The sequence below is a fragment of the Callionymus lyra genome, chromosome 3, assembly GCF_982586985.1.
Source record: "Callionymus lyra chromosome 3, fCalLyr1.hap1.1, whole genome shotgun sequence".
Classification (NCBI taxonomy): domain Eukaryota; kingdom Metazoa; phylum Chordata; class Actinopteri; order Syngnathiformes; family Callionymidae; genus Callionymus; species Callionymus lyra.
Window position 1 is genome coordinate 34,353,098 of NC_141820.1, and position 21,462 is coordinate 34,374,559.

At 35.8% G+C, this 21,462-nt stretch overlaps 1 protein-coding gene across 2 annotated transcripts in view; it reads right to left on the bottom strand.

The window, feature by feature from the left end:
* Positions 1–21,462, bottom strand: part of vps50 (VPS50 EARP/GARPII complex subunit) — a 71,867-nt gene that overhangs the window by 39,412 nt on the left and 10,993 nt on the right. For both annotated transcript variants that reach the window (XM_087787658.1, XM_087787660.1), the window contains exons 5-12: positions 21,002–21,055; positions 14,056–14,126; positions 13,241–13,358; positions 12,755–12,790; positions 12,363–12,445; positions 6,312–6,354; positions 5,212–5,310; positions 3,121–3,261 (exon numbers count right to left, since the gene is read on the bottom strand). In XM_087787658.1, coding sequence (XP_087643784.1) covers positions 3,121–3,261; positions 5,212–5,310; positions 6,312–6,354; positions 12,363–12,445; positions 12,755–12,790; positions 13,241–13,358; positions 14,056–14,126; positions 21,002–21,055 — 645 coding nt within the window. The remainder of the gene's footprint in view (positions 1–3,120; positions 3,262–5,211; positions 5,311–6,311; positions 6,355–12,362; positions 12,446–12,754; positions 12,791–13,240; positions 13,359–14,055; positions 14,127–21,001; positions 21,056–21,462) is intronic.

The following is a 21,462-nucleotide window of genomic DNA, read 5'->3' on the forward strand; positions in this document are numbered from 1 at the left end:
CTTCAGTCCAAGTATCACCAGGCTGTGGCTAGAAATCTACCAGAATTAAGTAGTTTGCAGGGGGTACAGGTAAGAAGTGACTGTCGCCAATTTCAATGAGATGTCCATGCAAAATTAATAGGACCATTTCACACATCAGAACTGACCTTTGCCAGACTTTTTTTTCTTGCTATGGAATTTAAAGATTCATGACTAAAGGTCAGGTTTAAAGATTCCCAGTTGGGCCCAGAACTTCTTAACCTTTTTGTAGCAGTTGGTCCTTCAAAACAAACAGTGTGCCAAAATATGATGTAAATGATTCATTTTATAACATTTCTGTGATTTAACATCGTTGATTATTACCATTTTAATGAGTGGGTGGACAAGAACTTACTTGATCATTGTATAGTTGCCAAAGGAGAAAGGTTCAAAACACTATCCAGCACACTGCTGAGGAATGTGTGGGAGGCAACGTTCATGAATTTGTCTACAATAGTACATTTTATATTCAACTGGAGTAAGGCAAACAAGGTTATACATAATGTTTTTACATGGCCATTGATTCATTCTTTCCAAATCATTCTATTCAAGTCCAATACAACAGTTCTATAGATATAGTATTATGGTCAAGTTAAATATGCATAAATAATGCATTTAATCCGTTAAACCACATACTTTTAATAGCATACATTTATATAATACCGTAATATATTTGTGTAGTTTGGGGATGAAGTCTACTTATTTTCTATCATTTGATGTTAATGGATTAAAACAGAGTCAGATAATAATTTAGGGCAATCTTGACTTCTATTTATCAGCATGTAAAATGTAAAATCTCATAAGAGAATGATAGTTTAACCTTTTTTTTTTAATTCACAGAATTACCTTGCAAAATACCCTTAGATTATTAGAATTCAACTTCTGTGTCTCTCAACTAAGCTCTTCTTTAATCAATTTCAAAGGATAAAAAAGTGAGAAAATTATAATCAGCTATTTCAGGGTGTAACTCAGTCGTGGTGAGTGAGTTTGAATGATTGTTCTCGGAGTGCCTTTTTTTATCCTCCTTCACACATTATCGAGGTTCCAATCTTGATTACTTTATGGTCGTAATTCTCCTCAACCATATCTGTAATTGAGCTTCGTGGACTAATGGTTTCAATTAAATAATAGGTCAATTAAATAATGGGGTATAGAAATGATAAATAATTTTTTTATCTAATACATTTTATGAAGCTGGATTCCCCTGTCTGCCCGCACTCCACACAAAACAAAGACAAATGGAGGACTGCAGAATATCATCTTACAGGCCCCATATTCAAAAGCCCCTTCTAAGGCCAACCAAGGAACATAACATCAGTACCTTTGTAGTACAAGTCAATTGTGTATTCTTATATAGTCATAATTTAACCATAGAGATGTAGTGACAACAATTCCAAAGAGAACCTAACAAATACAACTCCACAATAAAAAGGAAAGACACATTAAAATGAAGTTTTAGGAGACGAAATCAGATTAATGATCAACATTGAAACAAGCACAAGCAAGATGTGATTTAAAGAGAACTCAAAATCTCTAATCTCTAGCTTTTCAACATGGAAATATACTGTAAACATTTACAAATGTAAATTAGTACCAACTTTGTTACTCCAAACACGGTCTAAAATGCTTGTCTATTGTCATTGTTCGATGTTTATATTTTGCTGTCCGTTTTATTATGTATTATTTAGATTCTTTTTAAAACATTGTCCATTAATGCAACCTCATTTAGATTCAAATGTTAGGGCGTGTCCGAAACTCTGATTCATATGAACTTTAAAGTTTCAGAGTCATGGTAACCTCACTGAGATTAGTTAATACATTTTCGAAAGAATAAATAGTCTAATTCTTAAAAAGCCTGAAAACTTAATACTAATATAATTACTTCATTTAAAATGGAAAGAACAGCTCTGAAGCCTCTATTGGCCTGATGTTTCAGTAGCTATAACAAACGATGAAAAAAATATTAAAAAACAAATAATTGACTGATTGGGTAGATTTGTTTTATTTATCTTGGTAATCTAGAGCAAAACGCAATATTGTGTTCTTGTAAATGCTCAGTCAACCGTCCCAACACTGAAGCATGTCAGAGGCGAACAGCCTTTCATTTCTATCCTTTTACACGGTAACTGTAACACATACACACTCCAGGAGAGAATGTCTCTTCTCTTTATTTTAAAGGCTTCAAAAAAGATAAAATAAAGCTGCAGGTATAAAGTGAACACGGACAAGCAATGAAAAAAATAGGACTGGAATTCATGAAATAGAAGAAATTGAATACACAACCGGTAAAACAACCTTCAGAAATAACCCAATTTTCACACCCTGTATAACCTACACTGTAAATGACGGTTCCATCTTGGAAACTTCTACGGATGTCAAGCAAATTCATGAAGTGGTGTCCAAGTCATGGCTAGTTGGTCCTATAATTATGATTTATTCAGGACTTCAAGGTGGAACGAAAGCAGTGGAAAAGGACACTGGGAGTAAGTACAGCAAGGCTTAGTCTACAGACACTGACGCTGCTCTAACTGCAGGTTCTGAAATGTCACCGAGATTTATTACCTGATGGAAAGTTGTGGCAGTGAAGCCTGACATCAACTAACTCTTTCTTTCTCTCGATCACTTTCATCTGATTGCTGTTTGACTTCCTTAGTCGACTTCGTCAAGGTCTACAGCACAGAAATTGATCCTGCATTTTTTTTTATTCCTTTGCACTTTCCAAAGATTTAAAGAACTTTTGTTCACATTTTTATTTCATTCAATATATACTATAATATATAATTATCAGTCTGCATATTATATTCTGACAGATATATTTTGTCCATAGCAAGTGGGTCCACTATTCTTTGTGAATCGGCATTAAAAAAATAAACAATTATTTTGACACATATTACAAGTTTATAACATTAATAAGTAATCATAACCCCAATGGAAAAAATGCAACACATCACAGCAGTAAAACAAAAATAGTAGCCAGGGTGGAGAATTTAAAATGTCCAAACATCATTTTACGTTATGAGTCATAAAGAAGGCAGGGGTATTAACCCCTTCAGATAACTTTTGATAGGAGGTAAAACAAAAATAATTGAATTGAAATCTTACCGTGCACAGGTCCCTGTACTGCATTTTCTGAAATTTGGTATCAGCATTGCCGGCGCAAAGTTCCACGTATCCAAGAACTACTTGGAACACTGTGTTGTGGATGGCCTGGGTGAAGTGCATGTGCAGCTGGTCCATGGCAGTCTGTCAACAGAGCCAAGAAATGTTTCAAAAACATGAACAAAATATGCCCAAACTCTGTCAGCCACTAAGTCAGGGGTAATCAATTATTTAGGAATTTGCGTTGCCCCTTAGTATTGCTTACTTCGGGGGGTTATTTTTTTATATTTAACTTTTGTGGCATTTACAAGTTTTATTTTTACAACTTTTCTATTGTCTCTGGTTAAATAATACAGTTTTAAATGACCCTTCAGTTCACATAAAATCAGCTTAAGGGCCACAATTTGGACCGTGTTACAGAGATTCATATGTTCAACAAATGCATAAACAGTACATGTAGTTATCATTATATCATCATAGATCTTATGTTTTCAATAATTTGCAATGTGTCTGGAGTGAACTGAGGACAAAGAAAAGTCTAATTTGGGAATAGAATGACTTGAAAAAATCAAGTAAAAAGCGAACATTAAAACATCAATTTAGTCAAGGCATTTCAATTTTCTTCTGGCTTCAGTGGAGACCAAACTGGCCTCATTCCAAAGTTATTTACCAGCATACGGAAGATACATGAAAATTTATGAGCATTAGCAGTCCGCTCAGGGACAATGATGAAATGACACGCACTTCAAATCACACAAGAAATACAACCAAAGTAGATTACTATAATTGCTTCTGCTTGCTGGACAAATTGGAGCAGTCGGCTTGTTGCATCATGAGCTATATTAGTCCGGGACAAAATTAACCTGCCAGCTCACACGGACTTATTTCAAGTGTTTTGTGAAGAATCCAAAAAAAGGAATCATCCACCGTTTTTTTTAACGGCACATTTGGATTAAACTTGAACAGCCTTACAAAGGGAGAAGTCAAAAAGTTCATTGGAGTGACTCACAGCTACTGACGCAAGAACCTAAAGTTACAGAACTCTTTCAGACTCTTCAAAAATATATGATGAGGACGAACCTCTCACATATGCAGGTCAGTCTGTGAGAAGTGTGACAAGATGTTGACATTGACGACGTTTATTTAGTGTAGGACAAATGTGATCATTTTGCTCTAAACATCATGTACTTAATTGCAAAAAGGAAATCAAGATTCAGAATATTTAACTTATTTCTCTGGCGAAATGCAATGAATAATAAAAAAAAATCCATTTACAGTTGGTCTTTTTAAAATGTGAACAAGGAAAAGAGAATTCATTCAACCAAATCCTGTAACCCCTGGAACACTTGTCATGGCGACGTTCAGTTTTAAATTAACTATCAGTCATTTATAGGGAATCAAAGTAGGTTTTGGTAACTCTAACAATAACACTTTTTCAGTTCAATATGTAGTCTTTACGAGGGAATAATAAAGTGTATCCATCTATCTATAAGTTCACATCTTTGTTCTAATGGTGGCTCCAATTTGTTTTTTTTGGAAGTCGTGTGCACTGTACCAGTGTTCTACGGGTAAGTAAAGCATTTGAAAGACAGAAAGAGAAAATAATTAATTTAATTCTTGTTATATTGATTAATACTGTTTTTTAAAGACCAGATAAAGTCAATCATATAAGCAAGTGACACTTGGTTTAGAATAAAATTAACTAGAAAAAAATAATTGAAAAAAAAACTCTATAATGGACCATCTTGTTTTAGAGAAACTAGTACGGTGCTGCAGCTGATTCAGCATTAGGTTAAAATGTATTTTCACGCTATTTATGTTAATTTTTTGCTGATCTAAGCATTTTACCTTTCGGTCCATGTAATTAATTGAAATTCTGATGTTTGTTTGTTAGGGTAACCGCTCTGAGGCAAACTTAAAGGGACTAATATTGGTTTTGCATCTGCTACTACACATCCCAAACCATATTGGATAAAGGCAAACTTTGCAATTTCCGTGGAGCATTTCAGCATCACAGATGACATGGTGCTGAAATTCAGCCATTGGTCTTTATCTCCAGTTATTCATTGAGACTTGCTGTATTAAAATACTGACCTGTGTTTTTCCCAGGAGTGTGTAGGCCAGCTGGACCTTTGTGTAGTGGGCTACATCAAAGTGCTTGCAAGTCTTCGACAGGGCAACATCAAGCTGCTCCTGAAAAAAAAAAGACAGGACAGATAAAAGTGAGACGATGCATAAGGTGGGAAAGTATAATAAAGGTAGCAGTTAGCTGTTTTAAGAACAAAGATATTTAATGACTCTGACACGTTAATCCTGCCTCACAGACAAAAGAGCTGACAAAGGCCAACGATCAAATGCTTTGCTCTCCAGCACTTGTAATGCCTCGGTGTTAAGGGTTCCCAAGTAGACTGAGGGCCAATTTGCAGAAGTGTTTATAATCCATTTACGCTCATCTTATGCTCCTACAGTAGCGATTTGTTCCATAAACTCAATAGTCCAGAATGAAAAAAAGACTTATGGTGAAATAAAGAATAAAGATAGAGATAATTAATACAGTTTTTGGTAGAAATTGTATAAGAAATCAGAAGCATTCAGTAATAGATGTAGATCTTTATGAATGCTAGCACTTAATATGTAATAAATGGATAAAGTATATTAAAGTGGCAACTCGTACGGTGAAGATAAAATCAAATAATTTAATTCAACTGTGAGCCATGCGGTTATTGCCTTAGGGATTATCAATTTTCTCTAACTAGCTGCATTGAATGGGGTGTGTAAATAACTCCACATCAGCTGACAGGTACACAAACGCTCATCAAGGTGAGCAGATGCATGTGTGTGTGCGTACATGCGTCACATTGTACACAGATAACGGCTCCAAGTAATTAATCTAGTGGAGCACCTCAGCAGTGAAGCTGAGAAAATTGCTTTGCATACCATCTATCATATGCACGTATTAGAAAACACCTTGAGCCGACGGCGATACCATCGTTTACAAACCGTGCCACAGATAATAATGACTTTCTGAATGTGTCAATATTTGCCAAGCCCAGAATTAGAAAGCCAGCGTTAAAGAATGTTAAAATTAAGTTGAGATTGAATTTCTGAGATATAACAGGGAGCGTGCAAATCATTATCAGGAGTGAAAAACCTTTTATTCTTATCTCACTGTAATTGTCAAGAGTGGCACATACCTCTATCTGCTCCAGAGTGTCTTGGAGTTTGGAGTTCAATTCACTGCAAGAGCAGAACACATAATAATCAATACAGAAATTCAAGAAAGAAAATTAGAAAAAGTGAAAAACCTGCTTGTACAATTTTACAAACAGCCCATAATGAAACATACATAATATACAATGTTAAAACACTAGCCAGAATTCCTCTTAAGACTTGTATGTGCATTGTTTAAAATAGAAAGCTTCACCCATGCTGGGTAGTATTGCGTCAAATGTCAGACTAACTACAGCCATTTTTATTAACTATAAACATATATATATATATATATATATATATATTGCATCATATTGATGCATACATCAATGCATATCCTCGCAGCAAACTGTCAAACTCTATACAAGCTGAAACGGACATCTGAACTATGCCATCTTTCCCAGGACACCACAACGAATCCTTTGGGCTTTCTATCGCATTGCACGCTTTCATAATATCTCTCTGTTCCTCTGTTTCTTTGCCTTTGTCACCGTTTCGTTGGGGGTCTTTCGCAGGTCAGCATGCTTTTATCATGTCTTGTGAGACTGCAGTAGCCAAGGGGAAAGAGTGTTCCTTAAAAAAAACTGTTAATTAAGCTACTTCTTATGCATGTGGAAATGAGAAACCTGCCTGGAGATGTCGCTCACAAAGCTGGTTAGAGAAGAGAAGGTGATACTTCCAACACTAAATGAATCATGCTTCTTTCCAGAAGTTTTTGCACTTAACATTAGCATGTGTGCATATACTGAGATCCTGTTTAAATGCAGCATCCATTGCACTGCTGTGCAACTTCCTTTTGACTTCTGACCACCAATTTGCAGTGTTTGCTCCCAAAACTCATCAAGTAATCGCTTTAGGAAGTTCATTTTTACTCCTAAAAAATTCACTCAGACAATTACAGTTGTTCTTTGTTTAATCAAATTCAAGCTACACTTGGCAGTTATGGGGATATTCACAATGGTTACATGCTTAGAAGACAAATTAAAGTTGCAAAAATGAGCAAAGATGTCCTTAGTACGAACAAAAAAATGTTAATATTGCGTGAACCATGTCAATTTTAAGAACAATTGTAGCAATGACTCAAAGTTTAAAGTGGAAATAAGTTCTTAGGCTTAAATTATAGATGCATTAAAGTAAACCAAGTCTTAAAACGTGATTTATAAAACCAGACAGAATCTACAAGTCTTGTTTCCTCAGGTAATATGTTCAAGAGTCGGGACATCCCTTTGTAATATCTAGGTAACCCTTGGATCTGGATCTCTGCTTTGAAATGGTTAAAAGCAGAGCAGCCAAGAGTCCAGTGGAGTCAGAGGGGATCCACATTTCAAAGACACAGCCAGAGGGGCAGCCAGTACATGCCTTTCAAGTGATCAAAATGTTTGAATTCCATTTTCCAATAGGTAGGAATTTGTGCAAGGATTAAATCTGGGTGATGTGTGGTGTCTGTTAAATGTGATAAGATGGTAGGAGAGAATGTTTTTCAAGATGACAACAAGGCTAAAGTTGAGGTGCAAGTAGAAAACTGCCATTTTATTTTTACAGGTTAGTTCATTCATTTTGAGATTTAATGGATCAGGATTGTGGCGAAAAGGGCATTTGAAGTGAATTGTGTTTTTCATGCTTTTGTAAAAAGAAATTTAAAATAAAATAAAAAGTTAGTTTACACTTACAAAATATGCATGCTTAGTCATGTTACGTTATTGAATAGGGAGGAAAATAATCCTTGCCATTATGAATTAAATTGTTTTAGTTTTTTTATTTGATCTTATTTCAGTTATTTAAAAAAGCAAGACGGATACAAATAATTTTAATATAAATTGGAAATCGTAGAGTGGCTATGTACAGATTCAGAATCCAGCAACCATTCTAGAGAACCTGTAGAACTGGTCCTAAAAAGGATATGACCTTTAAGTCCAGTTATGGTGCATGTGTGTACAGATGCAGCTCCTCCCCACATACTGGCACCCTTCCACCATCAGACAGAATGCATAAATATCAGATGAAGGAGAAAAAAGGCTAATTAACAATCTGTTCCCTGCAGGGACCACAAGGACTGAAATAGAATTGTGTTGGAATCACCAGGTTTTTTTTCCCTCAACACCCCTCTTTCAATTAGAACTGGCCTGAGCTGTCCGTGGTGCCTCTCGGCGAGTCCCTCCACAGTTGCTTGCTGACATGATAAACAAGCAATAGATGGCTTCCAGGGTGCAGCCAAATTCTTAGAGTGGGCTGTTTACCGTAGTCATGAGAGCTGTAGTCGGAGGAAAGCGTGATTTGGGGAGCGAAAACCAACTAGAGGTCATTCAAGTGTGACCTTATGAGTTAACTGTTGATAAGGTGTTCATTAGACATAAGTCAATATCAGTGAAGTATAAGAGATTACATCACAATGATCTGGATCTTCTACTGAAATTTGTTTTACTTCTGCTGATTAATTCCGCTTTACTTCAGCTTCTCCCTAACCTCCCCTAGATTTTCTTCTAATCTTGTCGCCAGCAAACATCCTGGTTCATGGACACTCCTTCCTTATCTTCCGTCTGTCCATCACCAAAGTAAACAAGATAGGGCAGAGAACTGATCCCTGGTATAATCCTACTATCACGGTGAATCTGTAACTCCTATTACTGCACCACAAGACAAAAGGGCTGTGTATTGGCAGGAATACAACACATATAACGATAGAGGGACAACAATACGATACATTTCTATATTGTAGGAGCAACGATATGTATTTGTAGTACCGCCTGAGTACTTGACTCTGGCATTGTAAGATTTACAGACCACATGATTCTTGTTGGAGTTGTAACTGCTTTCAATTGTTTCAAAGCCAACATTTGTCCAAACATCAACTTTAATAGCTGCTAGAGTCGACTGTATCCTCTCCGAAAGTTTAAGTATCAGTATCAATACAGGTATAGAACATGTTTGAGACCCAGCCCTGGCAATGACTTAATACTGGGCTGTGTTTCAGAACTTCTGAACTTCAGTTCTTTTGGACCTCAAGGCTGGCTTTTTACACTTTTGACCACCAGATTTCTACAGAAACTAGAAGATAAAAAAGGAATAAGTAGAAATGCTTTAGGACAGACATCATTTATGTCCTATCTTGACTCTGCCCCCCCTTCTATACAATGTTCTCCCTAATCTCCTAATGTCTTTTCATTTCCTCCTTTTTCTCAACTTCTCCCTACTAGGCTGGTCGTAGCGGAAGGAACGTTAATGGAGAGTCTGGTTTTGCTTGAGGGTTTTTTTCCATGCTACTGTCACCAAATCACTCATTGTGATTGGCTTGCACCCGTTTTCCCCTTTTCTTATATAGTCTTATTCAAACTGTAAAGTGTCTAGATATGACTCTTAGTATTTGACACTTTAGATGAAATTCAATGAAATTGAACCACTCATATGTCCTAACTTCATTTCAAGGGGATTAAAAAGTGTCACTTTATAAAAAAAAACAATATTACTAGCGATTAAAAAATGTTTAAGAAACAAAATATTTATATAAACAATCATTTTCTATTCTTGTTGACAAGGGGGAACAAAGAAATAAAAGTGGCTAAACTGAACATTCGTCTCGATTAGCCACATGGGTTATGGGTCAACGTCTCAGTGGTTAACCATCTGTGAGTTTTTAAACTAGTACAACTCACTTGAGACCATTATTATATTACGGAGAGGACTTAGACCAGAACCAGGCAATGAACCATTGTATAATGGCGGGGCTGGAGCCCAGGGGGTTGATAGAATTTCTGTTGTATTGATTGAAGGAGTTCGACTTGTGTTTTGTTTTTTTAAAAGACCCTTTTTTAGTGATGTAACATGTGTTTAATTCACTCAAAAGTAGCCCTGAGTGAAAAGGAGAAAACTAAATATATATGAGACCATATTGCTGCAGAGTAAATAACCAAGGGCTTGTGCTGATTCAGCGTTAAAGTGAGATGTATTTTTCATGCATTTAACGTTTCCTTTATTGCGTGTCATGCAATTTTATGCTGGCCATTTTCAACTTGCTCGGTGAAAAAAATGCTGATATTAAACAGGTCCATAGTGGAAAAAAATGCAGTCCAAAAGTCATCATCTATATTGAAACTGCGATCTATAACAATGATATTAAGTGACATGATGGGTAAGCTTGATACATATTATTGGAATAACAAAAATGGCCTGATATTTAATATAGAGTCATGAAAAACATATAAAACTCTTATCCAAGGTACTGATCCCATTATTTATTCTTACACTCCATAAGGTAAGAAACGTTAATCTGTTGTCTTTGTTCTTGATAAAGTAGTTTGACTCTTAAAATGACTTATTTTTAAATAATTCAATGTAAGGGGAAGATTAACTGTAAATGTTTGTTGCAAGATTAATGATGGCTTTTCTATACAATGTGTTAAATCACACTTTTATTGAAGGTCTTGTGTAAAATGCATTATAAGCACATTCATAAGCCATTATTTATTTATACAGCCATTTTTAATGCATTAGAATGTCTTAAAATGAACGCGTTAACAATGCAAGAAACTGATTTCCTCAGAAAACACATTTGTCCTCAAAGGAAGGGAGGACACTGTAAGGGCATGCATTAAGCAAATTCCTCCGTGTAGTGCAGTCAGCAGAGCAAGGAGAAATCCTGTATAAGGTTAAAACGGAGCAGCAACATTAAACCTATACTGTCCAAAGCAGCTGTCAGCTGTTTGGGTCAGAGACACTGCGTAAGACGTGAATGCTGATGAAAAGCAAGACAGATTTGTAATCAATGCAGTAATGTAGAGCCTGTGGACAAATTATTTAGGTTGTATTAGCATATTGCAAAGGACAGCAAATGCAAGAAGGGCAATCAAATCTCGACCTAGCAGCCACTGGCATGTTCAGCCATGCATGCCTTGTGCATTGCAATGACTAACATTCTCTACTTCATGCTCTCACTTCTGACCATTAAATGAGTTCAGGCAGAGAAGGCATGGCCCTGACAAAAACTTGTCAGACAGTGAAATGGGCAAGTGGAATTTGCTTGGCTGTGAGTTTGACATAAACCAGCTTATGTCTATCAAACAAGATTAATTCTTTGGAGGTGAGGAGAGGAGTGTGTGGAAGCAGTGAATCACAGAGACAGTAGAATTGCAGAAATGAAAACTGGAATAAGGAGCAATGCAAGTGCACTATCGGACATTTGTAAACATCAGGAATCCTCCCGTCTAGCATTTCTTGTTCATCTCAATGAGGTAATATCAGTCTTGAATAATATCTCTTTTATGTCTCAATCGTGGCAATTTTTTCAACACTGAAGATTCCCCAGGCCACTAACATACAAGAGGAAAAACTCTTGTATAAATGAGCGAGTAGGCGGGGAAATGTATTTTCCACATAACAACATTTCCTAAGGCATAAAATTGAAAATTCAGTGATCATTTTCCATCAATCATCCTGTCATTCACGCAGCATTATCAGAGCACTCGCCGCATTGTGGGAGTTCCCGTCCCATGGTTGGGTGCTCTCATAATAGATGCAGCCAAGTGTGGAAATAATAACTATACACTTTAAGAAACAGATAAGCCCTTGCAGTCTTCACTCAAGTCCACAATATTGCATTTTTTTCTTTTTCGTACTGGCAACCCATTTGCTTTCCAGAGGAAGGTTGAATGAGGGAGAAAACATCATGTTAAATGCACTCAATTGACTTTTCGTAAAGGTTTTTGTGTACATATTTTTTATGACTGTGGGTGATCAACAAAGGGAAACATCTGTTTTTCTAAAAGTGAAGTCAATGGGGAGGAGCAAAAGCTTCAGACTGGACAGAGATAGAGCCAAAAAGCAGACTTTTGCTTCCAATTTATTATATTTATATCTATAAGCATTATCTTTGGGTATATAACATAAACAATACTATGAATTTATTCTCAATTATGTATTGTAGTTGCTGTTATGTTAGCCATTGTCATTCATTGGCTCTATCATACTGTCACTTAACATAAGGCATGCATTTATGCTGTAATCATATGTGCAACACTGTATTCCATAGAGAGACGCCGTACCTGATGCAGCTGTAGTGTTTGAAGGTGCTGGCAGCCTTCTGACATTCCAGACAGAGCTGGATTGCGCCTGGATAATCTTCCTCCTGAGGCAACACAGAAGCATGATCAAACAAATCTATCTTGGCTTTCTTACTTTAATCTGAGCCTTATAGAATTGACATTTTTTATTCAACTTTTTTTTTTTTTTAAATGTTGTCATGTTCAATCTTTACCATGCTGCATCCATTTCAGATTTGTTATAATGAAAATTGCCTCACTTGACCTTCACAACAGACGTGTACATTTTGGATCACCACATTTGCCTGTGCCTTGTTTCAGAAATCATCTTGACATTTGACCTTTATGTCAGTATTGTGTGCATGCTACGTTCTTTGTATGGTGACTGTACCTACCTCAAGCATCTCACTGAGCCGTACATCCGTTCTTTGCTGTAATAAAGAACAAGGTAAAAATAAAGTCAACAATTTTTACTTAACATACCTGAATCCCTTTTATGGCCTCACTTCGTATTTAATATTAATAGCTGGTTCCACAACATATTCTTATAGAGTTTGTGAAAGACAATAGTATTTCTAGAAATGTTTACTGCTACTAAATAATCAAATTATTTACATCCCACTGGTTCAAAATTACTCTTCAAACCATTTCATGTAAAGAGCTGTGGCTGATGGAAGCTGTTAAACTATTATGGCAGAGGAACTTCAGGCAAGGGGAAAAAACATTAAACTTTAAAAATTAAACTTTCTTTTGAACTTAATAAAGTTCTGCAAGCTGAGAATATCACCACAAGTATTGAATAATTGAAGCCAAATTTCAGAAAAGCACAATTATAGTTTGAATTGGTACATTGAGAACACTTTAAACTATTGAAACATTACCAGGGTCTTGATGGTTCTCAAGGATTTGAGCAGGCCGGTCAGAAGGTGACGTCTTCTTTGATTGGCCAACAAACCCAGGCTTGCCTCAGTGAACTCTTCTTTGGATACTCTTAGCTGCCTTAAATCAGATTTCAGAAAGCTGATAAATATACATATATTTAAAGAAATTAAATTAGTATGATTATTTCAAACACGACTAAAAAAAACTTTAGTTTTGTTCCTGTTCCTGTTGAACATTATATCAAGGGGTTAAGAGTGCCAGGTTTCAAACCCTATTGAGAATAACAATAAGACATAGATGACGTAGATAATAAAGAAAGGGAATACAAAGAATAATTGTCCATGACTGCCTGCTAGCAGACCACTGAACACTTTTCCTGGGAAACAAATTTGCTCTCTTCAACAAGAACACTGGTTTAACAAAAACACGCCAGACTCTACACTCCAGATGAATGGTCTTAAGCCCTTATGTGTATACTGATGGCTACTTCAAGAGTACTTCCATCCCACTCCAATTATTTTGCCCATGTTTTGATCCGTTTGATTTGCAGTTGTGTTGTCGTCATTCCCAGGAAACTAAATCTGCTCCATTCTTGTTGAATGGAATACAATAAAACCCCTTGAATCATAAATAGTGCTGATGTGTACAAAAACACAGCCAAATTGTGATGAATGTTGAATTTGATTGCTTAGATAAAGTGATGCAACTTATTATTGGTTGACATTTGGGAACTACGATGCCGTTTGATATGCATCTTTAGAAAAATAAATGTGCAGAGATGAACTAGAATAATGGGGAATAAAAGCAACATTACCTTCTTGCATTTGTACAAATAACAGCCCCCAGCTGCAGATTGGTCTGTAAAGCAGTCACTCGCTCCAATTCCTGTAATAAAAAAAACAAAACAAAAAGAACATATTACAAAAGATGTTATAATGGATCCATACGATTGGTCTGAACAACACACTATTAAATTTCACAAGCACTTTTGTTTGTCAAATCATATTTCATTGCAGGACTTTTAAGTCCAACTGAAATAAAACACAGCTATTGAATATCATTCCAGTGTCTTTAAACAACAATTTTGCACCAAAATCTGACGTAGGAAGAGCAGAGAACAATCTAGATCAAGAAAAATGACAGTGACTGTCACAATAACCTTTTGGAGTTATAAACGGCTGAGTTAAGTTTAACAGAGGGCCCTACACTTAGGGATTAAATAGCCATTAACGGTCGATCGAAGAGACACAAAAGATGTCTTTCCATCAGAGCTGTGACATTTGGTTACTGATCAATAAGTCCAACGCTGAATGAGTTTAAGTGACACAGAGTTCGAACACAGCTTTGACAATGAAAGAACTTAACTCCATCACTTAAATTAATTTGCTCACTCTTTCTGCATTTTTTTCTTATTTGATCCACTTCTTAACCAATAGAGGTCACTCAATGACCAAGACTATCGTTGGAAACAACAGACATAAATAAATACGACTATTCTATTTAAAACATTTATATAAACATAATGTTATAACATCTCTTGATTAAACTACTTCCTCTATATGAAGAATTAAGACAAAGCCTCTGCCTCAAAAAGGAAGTTATGGTAACATTTTCCATATTTCCAGATACAATATAAATCTGAAAAGATGACATGTATGCTGATGAATTCCAATTTGTATAGAGAATTCTTTGCGATGATTGTACAGAACAGGTCTTAAGAGGAAACATTTGGACTGACTTGACTAGTGTATAAAACACCGCATCCACAGTGTTGTCATGGTACCAATGTGCTGTCAAAACAACTGTCCTTTTGTTTGCATATGTCCTTTCATTTTCATTTCAAATAAAAAATATGCTGGGTTTAACCTTCTACATCATAAGGTTTTACATACAAAAGGAAATATTTCACAATATTTTGACAAAAGGCATAGTTCATGGGCTTTAAAAAAAAAAAAAAAAAGGAACAGAAATAATATGATAAAATAAATGTATCTAAATATATTTTTTTTAAGTATTTACGCACGACACAAAAAAAACCTCCATCAAAGGGAATTTGCATATTCAATATCTGCTAGGTATTAATCATTGTTAATTGTTGTCCGTGGAATAAAGTTGGGATGGAAGCAATTACGTTCCTCAACTTAACATGATTAGAAATCTAGAATGACACATATGGGCAATCAGAGATTACAAATAATAATAATAAATACAACTATTTGATAAGATACATTAAATAATGTTGACGTTTTTTTCATCAGATGGAGTGTAAAGAGATGATAAAAAGATAAAACCATTAGAATAAAGTACTGTATAAAAATTATATTCTGTGGCACATAATTAATGAATTGAAATAAATCACATCATGTTTAAAGTATATAGCGACTATAATATTTATAATATTAATTATGATGATATTAAGCTATAATGTTTCGCCACTGTAACTAGCTACGGTTAATATAAAAAATACATTTCACACAATTTTCTTTTAATTAATGAATGTTGTTTTGTTTTTTGCAATGTCTCAATTCATTTGTTTCATCATTTGTAGCTGATCTTTAAGTTAATTGTCGAATTAACTACTTGTGAATGAAGTTCACAGTTTTGATATATTCATTTAATGGTAATTAATACAAGTATTGGTCAGCAGGACGGTTCATCTGTGTTTCACTGCCCAAGTATTTTTTAATTGCATCACCTTGTTGACAAGTTGTGAATATTTTAAACTAGAAAAATCTTTATTCTCTTGTGCTCAGTATTCAGTTGTCTTTATGAATGCCAAGTTTTTCCGTCTTCTGTCTCTGTGGTTTATACAGTAAAAGAACACTGCAATATAGTGAAGTTTCAGGTTAAATGGAAGGTTTTTAGCAGAAAAATAAAACTGCATTAGTACTGTATCATTTTTGTATCTCATTGTTGCAGTGATGGTAACTGCAGTGTAATATTTACTCGTGCTGACAGAGAATAGCAACCTGCCTACTGTAATTATTATCAGCAACATTGGAGATGACAGCATTAATAAAAAATAACCAAACAACAAGACAAGAGACAGTTTCCTTATGAGCAGAACCGACTGGTACCCTGAGCAGACAGTGATCAACTTACATCATGTCAGATTAAGACCGGTGGGTCTCAGCGGGTTGATAAAGATGCTTTTATAGAAGTGTTGTGAGGAAAAGAAGAACAATAATAAGAACACAACCTTCAGATGGTGGTGCCCTTGTCCCATTATCAATGTAGAACTTTATCACGGTCCATTCATTTACTTTTGAGTCATACATTGTTTCTTTGAGTGACTTTGTCAACATAAACACAGACTGACAAATAGACCGACAAACAGACAATTACGGGGAGTAGGTGGAAAGAATAGATGGGTTTTGAGGCAGAAGGTAGTTTTATTTCTGATGTCATTTCAAGGGCTGGAGAAGATATAAGCAAAAGGTTGTTTTTTTTCACATTTAAACTGTTCAAACTCTCCAATTAACCGAGATGAATTCATTTCTATTTTTAAGCCAATTTTTTGGCTTAGTGAAAGGGCGAACAAAGTCATTTACTAGAGTCACAACGCAGCACTTCACTGCTCACAATGCTCATTACATTTTGGATTTATACAACTTTCAATAGAATATAAAAGCGGTAAAGCTTAACTGCAATGGGTCGCGTGGAGAGGAAAAAAAAATCGTCTTTGTCAGGTACTGGGCAACTAAAGATAATAATGATAATAATGGATTCAAATTAGTCCTTACCTGAAGGACAGAGAAGACTTTTAGAAGTCTCAAGGCAGCCGAGTGGGAGGCTGTCCATCAATTTCATAAGACATGACCCTGGACTCTCCTTCAGTAAATTAGCAGAGATTCAGTTGAAGTGGGCACCTTTTAGGATGCTTGTTGTAAACCTCCCTTGGGAGGTATTCTAGCATGTCCAACTGAGAGGAGACCCTGGGGCCGGGCAAGGCATATTATAGAGATTTTGTCTCCCTGTTGCACTGGGAACACCTTGGTATTCTCCGAGAAACACTGAAGGACTTTTCTCAGAATAAAGGAAGTCTGCCCTTTTTGCTCCCAGACTTTGCATTAGCAGTGGAAGGTGGTGTGATGGATGAATTTCCTGATACTTTTTAAGGCCACATCTGACCTGAAGTAGAGTGGAGTGATAACCGAAACCATGGACAGAGTGGTCAATGAGACGACCTGATAATGAGCACAGAAGCCACAGCAACAAACAGAAGTTAAGAGATTATTTGTAAATTGGAAATTAAACTGGAAGATAATGTAATTTAATACGGGCTGACAGTTCGAAAAGATGGAGGTAACATAAATTCTGTGTGTGGAAAGTGTTCTCTGTGATAGTTAGTCAACCTGTTCAAGATGTTTTCTGCCTCTCATCTCCTTTAGGGGATAACCAATGTAAACAATTGCTAGAGGGAAAAATAGTTAATTATAGCCACAAAGTACATTAAACCTCTAGAAAACAAGAGGAAGTGCAATTTAAAATGAAAAACGACAAACAAGAATGGAAAATCTGTTCATTAGGATGTTAATTTGAAAAGGCGAGAACAAAAGAAAGAAATGTTAGCACATCTAATTAACTCAAAACTCACTTCTTGATTCATCTCTCGTACACAAAACCTCAAGCTACTCGTGAGTACTGGTACCTCTTGCGTGGTCTGGATTCTGAGCACTACAGTTCAATACATTTAACCTGTGTGACTCAGTAGATAAATAGTGAGAAGAGCAGGGAAGGTTAGATAAGGGAAAAGAAAAGGAGCAAAATAGAAGCAGAGATTTGGAGAAGCCTAACAAAATAATGCAGAATTAGAGGACCGGTGAAGCAGACATGTTTGGTTGTCTGTGAATTTTTTTCGTGTCCCTATTTATTCATATATTCAAAAGAGGTCTTCTGTGTGACCTTTCAGCACATTGAATATGCACTAGCCCCAATTTATCCTCCAACTATAGATTCTAATGATGCTGCCGTTTCAGGTGCGTCCTAAGAGATGACAAAATGATTCTGAACAGAAGTCATTCTGTAAGTTAAGAATAGCAAGTCAAACTTTTTGGGGACCAGAGTTCATCAAATTATTTTAAATATTTGTTTAAACCTAAATATCTTAAAATGCCATGAATCCAGCACAGCACAGCTGTATTTGCTGGTTCAAGGTTTACATTTCATTCACGTCACCTACTGTATATTGGAATTAACGGATGCAACGATCTTTCGTGGCAATAATTGTGTAACTGGATGGACCTGGGGCAGACAGTTACGGGTTATGAAAAAAAATATAGACTATGGATTTTTCTTGTACATTATATTGTTTCAAGACGTGTGAAAAGTCAGACACAGAGAAATCACTTCAGGCAAATGAGAGTGGATCCTCACACCAATTATCAAACTGCCAGTACTGTATCTTGTCAATTTCATTATCTAACCAATAAGAAGGACCTTTAGGCCCTGCTACACTTGGCAGGTATAACACCATCAAGCAGGAACTAATTACTGAGCTTTCTTTTCAGGAGAGCAACAAGGAAGCACAACACAAGGAACAGGGATGGTTCTGTAATGAGAAAGGGATGCCAGTGCAGGTCTATCAAGTCAGTATCCGTCCCATGTTCCTCTGTAAATTGCTCATGGTCGGCTGGTACAAATCCATTAGAAGCTAAAAACAATTTCCTCTGAAAGGTCGTATGGCTGGCTAGTGTTTCTAAGACAATAAACCTATTTTAACTGCCTAATAAAGGTAGAAAAGTATTTTAAATTAGTTGAAACATCAGCTAAACTATGAATAAAATAATACAATTCATAGAGATCCAAGGCAAAGGCAGGCTACGTGTCCCTAGAAGGATGCAACAGTGTATAGAGATGACTGTCTGTGCCTCCATCACTTCGGTTTATTTCTAGATATTTAGAGCCTGTAGCTATAGCTTCTTGTCTGCTCTACATACATCTTTGTGGTGCGCTGCAATGTTTTTAAACGGTTATATAAGATAACGAACAAAGGAGTGATCAAAGTACCTGAGGATTATGGTTTGTTAATTACGGGGGTGATAACCACAGTATCTTAGGGGGTTTCTGTATCATTTTAATTAATTTCACACAGAAAATAAAGCAATATAAATTGCCCCCAACTGACGGTTTTGGGAGTTATTTTGAAATTAGCCTACAGTCATGATGCACTGTCACGATCAAACATTATCACGATGTTCATCTTTCAGGCTTTAATGTGTGCAATGATGTATTCAGACTTTAAGTTCCCTCTCACATGGATATTTTAACTGGTGTTTAACCGAGACAAAAAAGGTAATACTTTTAAGTATTTTCTTCATCGAAAAGCTCATTTGAACGGTAATGCAGAGTGTAAACCCAGTATGAGACTTAACAATATCACAACGCTACATTGGTACAGAGAGTCGGGGGCTAATCTTTTTTTGCAAGCATGCATCATTTCTGGCATCTGCAGGGAAATAAAGAAGAAAAATATCAAAGCACAGCATGTGCCACACTGCATACAGTAATCTATGAATAGAAAGCAAATCAGAGAATATTGTGAATCAACCTTGCGTCCCTTTGAGTGTGCTGGAATGCTCATTGGACAAAACTTTCTGACTCATTAATGCAGAGAATAAGGGAAATGAGGTGACCTTTCAAGTGCATTGGGCATTGGTGGACGAACGCAGCAGACGTGGGTCATCGAAAGTGACCCTAGAATCCTGCCAGAGGAGTTAACTATTATGTGCTGCCGTCATTATGACTCAGCAGAGTCACAGAGGGTCATCGAAATAATGATCGCTTTATTATTCATAGAGGGAAAACAACGGTAGACAAGGTTAAAGACTTTTTCCTTATCAATCAGTTTTATTTCATCCTGATTTTCACTGGGAATAAATATAAAGGTTACAAAGACATGACATAATAAAAATACATCAAATGTGAGGGCATTGTCAAAAAGAGTTTTGGAAAGATAACCTTACAGTAACAAATTTAAACCACAGGATTAAAAAGTTGGACCGTGTCAAAATGACATTGATTGACAATATAGATTTAGATACAACATGGACCCTTCAGGTCAAATAAAATAGCAAAGGTAGCAGACGAACCACTATATAGGACTAAATCAATGAATCCCTTTGCCAAAGGTTTCATAGTATATTTTTGAATTATCGTTGCAAATATTGCGCTTCTAGAATACTATTTATTATACTGTATATCCATTAAATTCTTATAATTATTTCCATGAAGATCTACTTATTTGTCCCCCAAAAAAGTTACTGAACTTCCTGTTTTATAGCAGCAGCGCTTTTTATATAATTGACCATGAGTTCCTTAAGTTTATTTCCCATAAATTAGTTATTTAACTCATTTAACTAAACATCCCTGTTAGTTTATCCATAAATACCAGGAATCGCAACATAACTAACTATTTACGATTTACTGACAAATAATAGTGTAAAAAAGTATTCAATCTTCTTAGACAATAGTATAGCAATAAAACATGTTAAATAAAATACAACAAAATAACTTAACAGAGTTAGTTGGCACGTTTGTTATCATATGTGGAAAATAAACTGTAAACAATATGATCTTGGTTTATCTCTATATATGTTGCAGGTATTCTCCAATAATTTCACATTTTCCATTTTCTATGAGCACAATATATTTGAACACAACAGTCGAACTCTTAAAACAATAACAAAACAGGCATCTTTAAAAGACAGAAGACATGCGTGAGTCACGGAAAAAACAAGCAATAACAATCCATCTCTCACCTTGACATAAGAAGGTTGCTTCTCCAGAATGAGATCTGCGACTTTTTTTGAAACCTACAGAGACGGAGAAGAAAGTGAGAAAAGACAAACAAATACTAGACAAGAACGTGAATGACAAATTCTGTTGTCTAGCCATGCCATTGTCAGTCTGGTGATGAGATCATATGTCCTGTTTTTATTTAATATTGGGGCCATTTTACCGCCAAAGGTTTGATTTAGAGTAAAAAGAAATAGCAATAACTTTCAGAAATGGACTCTCACAGAGGAGAAAGAAGCACTTGAGAACGATGACCAGAGTCCAATATGATAGAGAAGCATTATAAAGCTGCTCCAACAAAGTGCCTGTCGCAATAGTTTGAATTCCTGACACACATCAGCGGTAGACAATGAATGAATGAATAATTGCATACGGGTTCTTGAACAGCATACAGTCAAAAACCCAATGCTCAACAAAACCATTA